This window comes from Octodon degus, unplaced genomic scaffold (genome assembly GCF_000260255.1).
Source record: "Octodon degus isolate 3935 unplaced genomic scaffold, OctDeg1.0 scaffold00112, whole genome shotgun sequence".
NCBI classification, from domain to species: domain Eukaryota; kingdom Metazoa; phylum Chordata; class Mammalia; order Rodentia; family Octodontidae; genus Octodon; species Octodon degus.
The window spans coordinates 3,794,696-3,801,133 of NW_004524688.1; the positions used below are offsets into that span (position 1 = coordinate 3,794,696).

At 44.3% G+C, this 6,438-nt stretch overlaps 1 protein-coding gene across 2 annotated transcripts in view; it reads left to right on the forward strand.

Annotated features, from left to right (window-relative positions):
- The window catches only part of Prkn (parkin RBR E3 ubiquitin protein ligase), a 1,575,591-nt gene extending 1,569,774 nt beyond the window's left edge, over window positions 1-5,817 (forward strand). For both annotated transcript variants that reach the window (XM_023699288.1, XM_023699289.1), the window contains exons 11-12: window positions 3,482-3,599; window positions 4,968-5,817. In XM_023699288.1, coding sequence (XP_023555056.1) covers window positions 3,482-3,599; window positions 4,968-5,080 — 231 coding nt within the window. In that variant the 3' untranslated portion in view covers window positions 5,081-5,817. The remainder of the gene's footprint in view (window positions 1-3,481; window positions 3,600-4,967) is intronic.
- Window positions 5,818-6,438: the final 621 nt, after the last annotated feature.

The following is a 6,438-nucleotide window of genomic DNA, read 5'->3' on the forward strand; positions in this document are numbered from 1 at the left end:
TGTAGGAAAAATGGAATAAGGATTATATATTTTTTTTTTTTTTTTTTCCCCCTCACAGTTCACCCAGCAACTTAGGTCTGTGAAGCAGGAGAATCCCACTTAGTGTGCCGTGGTGCTGAAAAGAAGCCTTCAGAAATCACTTTTTAACAAGTAAAATTGTTTTGTTCTCCAATCTGTATGACCAACTTGCCACCAATAAGCAATTTTAACCCACTGCACAGACTCCTGGCCTTTCACGGGAGAAGTTTGGGGTGGGTTCACAATATGTTTGGAGGGTCGGATTTGATACCCATCCCTAAGCATTAGAACCACTTGTGTCTGAGTTGACCGGAAGTCGTGTAGTTAAGATGACCGCCGAGACACCAAATCACTAGCCACAGCCTTATCACTGAACTCTCAGCCTGAAGATGTACCAGAGCCAACGTTTTCAGGGACCTGTGGTTGCTTTTTAGCGGCTAAACTGATTCTGCTTCATTCTAGTACAAACCACATGGCAGTCTTTGAGTCACATTTTTGTAAATGTGGTGAACTTAACTGAAATGGAATGGGTTTCACCGCAGGGACCAGCCCTGGCTAAGTCCAACCCCACCTCAAGGATGTACCCATGTGTCCACCCACTCCATGGGACCTGTTCTAAGTAACCATCAGTTTAGTGCCCTCATGGGCTAGCTGCACAACTGATTTATTAATTTACTTAGTTAAAATGTAGCAAATGGGGCCCGGGGGATAACTCGGTTGTCTAAGCTCCTGCCTGGCAAGTGCAAAGACCCAGGTTGAATCTCAGGTACTGCATGCTGTGCCAGCCCTGAAACACGGGGATGTCATGCCAGCCACCAAAACTAGACATGGAGGCATACACCTTTAATCCCAGCACTGGGGAGGCTGGGACAGGAGGATCAGTATGAGTCCTCACTGTATATCAAGACCCTGTACCAAGTAAATACATACATAAAAGATTAAAGTGTAGTAAATGTCTGCCATAGACCAGGCACAAACCAGACATTGGAAATATGAAGATGACTCAAATATGACCGTGGCCCAGACAGAATTTACTTTCTCTTGGAAACAATAGCAACATTCTATAAAACCAATTTCTATAAAAGCTGTTAAATGCTGCTAACCAATATACAAGCAGTTATTTTCCTTATAGTACTTCACTCATAGATACTAAGAAATGTTAACATTTCAAAAGGGCTAGGGCCAGCCTGATAACTCAGCAGACTAAAGCTCCTGCTTAGAGAGAGTGCAGTGGCTGGGGTTTGATCCGCAGCGTGCTGTGCTGGCCCTGCCCATGGGGCATGCTGAGCCAGCAATTGAGACTGGGCATGGTGGCATGTGCCTGTAATCCCAGCATTTGGGAGGCTGAAAACAGGAGAATCACTCTGAGTCCAATCTACGTAGTGAGACCCTGTAGACCCTGTCCTAAATACAGAGAAAAAAGAAAAAGAACATCAAAAGGGCTAGGAGACCAGGCATGGTGGCACACACCTATAATCTCAGCACTTAGGAGACTAAGGCAGGAGATGGATTGCTGTGAGTTTGAGGATAGCCTGAGCTATGATGTGAGCTCAAGGCCATCCAGAACTGCATAGTGAGACCCTGTCTCAAAAAGATGAAAATGAATAAATAAATACATAAAATTGTTATTACAAGTTAGTAAAATAACTTGCAGGTTTATATTCATTTTAGAAATAGTAAAAGAGGGGCTGGAGAGATGGCTCAGTGGAATAAGCACTTCTCCGGTAAGCTCAAGGGCCTGAGTTCAATCCCCAGTTCTGCAAAGACAAAAAGAAAGAAAAGAAATAGTAAAAGAACTTTTAAATACTATAAGGGTCAAGTTGCATTAATATTTTGAAATATATTTCTAAGCCACAAAGTACATCTCCTAAATCTAAAAATATACCAGTTCTTTCTCTGCACATGTCATCCAATGTTTGACATAAGTAGAAGAGGTCACAGTGTCTGAATTACTAGGTAGACACAGGATGAATGTCTGCAGTCACTCTTTTAAAATCCCTTAACCAGTTTTTCATTGCATTAGCAAAACACCTGAGTCCAGGTACATCAATTCATAAGTAAGAACCAGTTATCTGACTCATGGTTCTAGAGTCTGGAAAGCCCAGGAGATGGCACCCACAGCTTCTCAGCACCTGGTGAACGTCGCCATTGTCCACTCTAATCTCATGGAGAGCAGCACACGGCAAGGCAGAGTGCGCATGAGTTTTGGTCCCTCTCATCTGATGAAGCTACTGATGGCGCCATAGCAACGCCACTCTCAGACCTTATAGGACCCTAGTCACCCCCCTCGTACCATGAACACATGAATTTGGATACTAGGTTTTCAACACATAAACTTTATTTTTTATTTATTTATTTTTTTGGCTGAACTGGGGATTGAACTCAGGCCCTTGTGCTTGCCAGGCAAGCACTTAATCTACTGAGCCATCTCCTCGGCCCAACACATAAACTTTAGGGGACATATTTAATCCATATCATGTGGTAAGAGTAAAGGATGATCTAGTCTTCACAGGCATAAGTAATGCTGGCAGACATATTTGAGACATTGCCATTTTATAGATCCAGAAGTAATTCGTATTACCATATCATATTATATAAGATATTCTGAGAACTTAAAGACATGACTTTACTACCTCTATTCTCCTCATGTATTTGGCATTTTTTTTTTTATTTGCATCTAAGGAATGAGAACTTTCATAGTTGTTAGTTAATGTTTCCAATATCATGTACCTCCCTGGGGCTGGGATTTCAACCCAAGTAGTGGGCTCCAGAGCTCCCGGTCTCTGGGTGGTCCCAACTGCTGAAGCTCTCTTCTTAGTTGTTCCCTTGTTCTTGCTGATGTCCGTCTGTAGCAACATTTGTTGCTCCCCATTTCCCAGGTGCAAAGAGTAAGGAAAACCAGCTCTAAAATTTAAGGGCAAAGGTTTGGGAGTCACAGAGTCTCCTACTTACCAAGGTTGATCCATTGTTTAGTTCACTTAATACAGGGCCCAGGGAGATAGCTCAGTAGAATAACTGCTTGCCTGGTGAGCTCAGGGTCCTGAGTTCAATCCCTGGTGCTGGAAAAAAAAAAAAATTACCTAATCCTCAAAGCAAAGTAAAAGCCAGGATGTTCACTTCATACCCAATAAAATATCTGATAGGAAGCATACATAAGCATTTATCACCTTGCCTGCACATTAATGGCCTAGTAAGTGTTATTTATTATAGTTATACAAAATAATAGAATAAATATTACATGCTATATAACCACACAATCTGTTCCTAGCTTATGGGCATATGCCAGGTGCCAGGAGCAGAGCATTCTCTGCATGTCCCATGCTGTCCAGCACGTGGAAAGCGAATTGACATATGGGTTTCTTGCCTAAAGGCGAGTCCACCTTTCAGACTCCTCTGTAGGAGGAAACTTCAATTCCAGCAATAAAGACGTGAACTTAAACTCCTGTTGTCTCGGTCTCCCCAGCCCTACAGAGTGGATGAGAGGGCCGCGGAGCAGGCACGCTGGGAAGAGGCCTCCAAGGAGACCATCAAGAAAACCACCAAGCCCTGCCCTCGCTGCAGTGTGCCAGTTGAGAAAAATGGTGAGTGTGGCCTAAGCAGGGAAGGAGGGGGCACTGGGCTCTTCTGGGGGGTGATGGCTGTGTGCTGGTGGCAGGCGGGGATTCTGGGCAGGCTTGACCGCTGTGTGTGCGATTAAGCAAGCACAGCCGTTGATTCAGCCCCTCCAGGCCAAGTTTGAATCGTGGTTCTTTCGTATCAAGTTTCTTAGCCTCCCAAACCCCAGCTCCTCTAAAACTAACACTGCTTCTTCACAAAAGCAATTCTGAAATGCCCTAGTGTACTAAGGCTCACTGGGAGCAGGGCTGCTAGGAGGAGCTTCTCGATGTGGATTCCATGGGAAATAAATGCCTAGCCCGCAGGTCTGCGAAGCGGGGAGCTTTCCGCTGTGGTGGGTGGTAGCAGCACAGGACATCATGGTCATCCAGACGAAGGTCCAGGGTCGGGCGGAAAAGAAATACTGAGGAAACATGAATTACCCTGATTCCTAATAGTATTAGACACCTAGTGTATGGTCAGTCATCAACCACCACAAAAATGTTAGGAAAACTTCCCATCCAGGATTTCACAGTGTCCCCCAGGGGATTCAAGTGTTCAGAGATACTGCAGAGGCAAGGGGACACCCCTGTCCGGCCCATGTGGTGGGTGATTCCTCACGGCACGCCCTCGATGGTTGCTAGTGGAGCAGAACTAAGTCACCAGGACAGAGCCCTCACTAGGCTGAGTCCCACAAGGGCTAGAGTGTGTCACCCCTCAGAAGCCGCTCATGCCCCTCCTGCACTAGGATGTTAAAGCTGTTCCAAATTCACTTGTAAAGAAACCTTAATCAACTTATTCCCAAAATTTTGGGCCACGAATTTCTTCATTATTTGCTTTATTTTTACTTTATTTTTTATGTCACTCCTGTTAATACCACTTTGGACACTAGTACTCACTTTGGGCATTGGTTTCTCCTCCATGGTGTGTAGGAGTCAATATCCTAAACTGCTTGATGCTTGGCTCCCTCATTACAGTAGCCTTTATATAAATGTACTTTTGAATATATTTAAGGTATTGAATTCAGTAAGTATTTAAATTTAAATAAGGAATTGAATGTAAAAAAAAAAAATGAATCATTTGCCTCTAAGTCTTATTTTAGAAGAAATAGACAAACTCAGATTTGCAAATCGATTTGCTCTTGATGGGAAGGAGTGTGCCTCAACTTCTTAATGAGCATTAGAACTTCAGAGCTGCCCGCCTTGCTTGCTGATGCTTTCTCTCTGTCTTGGGTTCTCTCTGCCCTTGCACCATTTACTAAGACAATGATTTCTAGACCAGCAAGCTGGCATGGGAATGAGTGTCTCCCACGCCTGAGCCACAAACCCACGGCACTGCGTCCTCTGTCCCTGCAGGTGGATGCATGCACATGAAGTGTCCTCAGCCCCAGTGCCGGCTTGAGTGGTGCTGGACCTGCGGCTGCGAGTGGAACCGCACCTGCATGGGTGACCACTGGTTCGATGTGTAGCAGCTACGGTGGAGCACGCATCCGGCCACGTGTCCTACTGGAAGCACACAACATCCAGTCTTCACTTGCCCCTTCTCCCAAACGCTTAATTTGCACACACAAACATGCATGCGCGTACACACACACACACACACACACACACAGAGGCACAAACTCAGGCTTCAAGTTCTTTCCAAACATCACAAAGCCAAAGTTACAGAAGCTCCCGGATCTCTCTCTCTGCATCCACAGAAAACCGCAAATCCAAGTCTGACACCAGCAAGAGGCATTTTCAGGCCCAAGACCATGGAAAGACCAGCGCACAAGCTAAAGCACAGCCCATGTGTTTTGAGTGGATTGCTTCCCTTGCCTGAATGCAACTCAGGCTGCATCAGAGGCTTAATTTCCTGCATTTGTCCTTTAGCAAGTACAATGCAGAAGCCACTGGAAAGGTGGGGAGTAGCTTGGGGGGACTCTCACCAGCGGCGCTTCGCAAGACTGACTCTCACAAATCTTCAGAACTGTGTTCACGGCTGTCAGAGCAATGTTCTTATTTAAATTTTCACAGAATAACTCTGTGCAAAGAGCCCCAAGCAATATCACCAAGAATAATTGTTTACCCCCAAGAATTCTGTCTTTATAAATTGTGCTGATAAAATAGCAACTATGCACAAATCAGCATTTCGACTAAGTGAGAAATTACAAAAGCTAATCTGAGGGCTGAATGTTAAGAGTACAGAGAAGAAAGCAAAACTTAATGTACTTTTTTTTTTTTTTTTTTTTGAACCGGGGATTGAACTCAGGCCCTTGCACTTGCCAGAGAAGCATTTATTCCACTGAGCCATCTCCCCAGCCCCTAATGTACTTTCATTTCATTTAATTATTTGCAGCTTCAGAAAGAAACATCTTCTGAAAATATTACAAAATCTAACATTTGATTTTAAGTGTTCATTTTGCAGCTTGGGCATTTGGCTAATGCTAAATTTAGCTTAATTCTAAATTTAGTGGCTAAAGTGCCGTAAATGAGGCTTTTGGGGTATGATTTCGTAGTGTCATTCACTGCTGACAAAAGTGCAGGTTATTAACCAGATTCTTTAAAGAGAAACATTTCCAGAACTAAGTGAAAATGCGCCTGCACCTCCTCCCAGGCATGCAGGGAGGTGCACAGGTTCGTACACCGAGTCTCTTTCCCAAGCCATTAAGTCCTTGTCCTGCCCACTACCCCTCCCAGGGGGTTCCTGCAGGCAGAGCTCTTTGCAAAGGATAGTAAACTCACAATGGCATATTCCTCAGGTTAACATTCACTGAATTTGAAAGTGATCAAATTCTCAACTTTTTTTGACACATTTGCAACACATCAAAAAATATGCAGTTGGGGC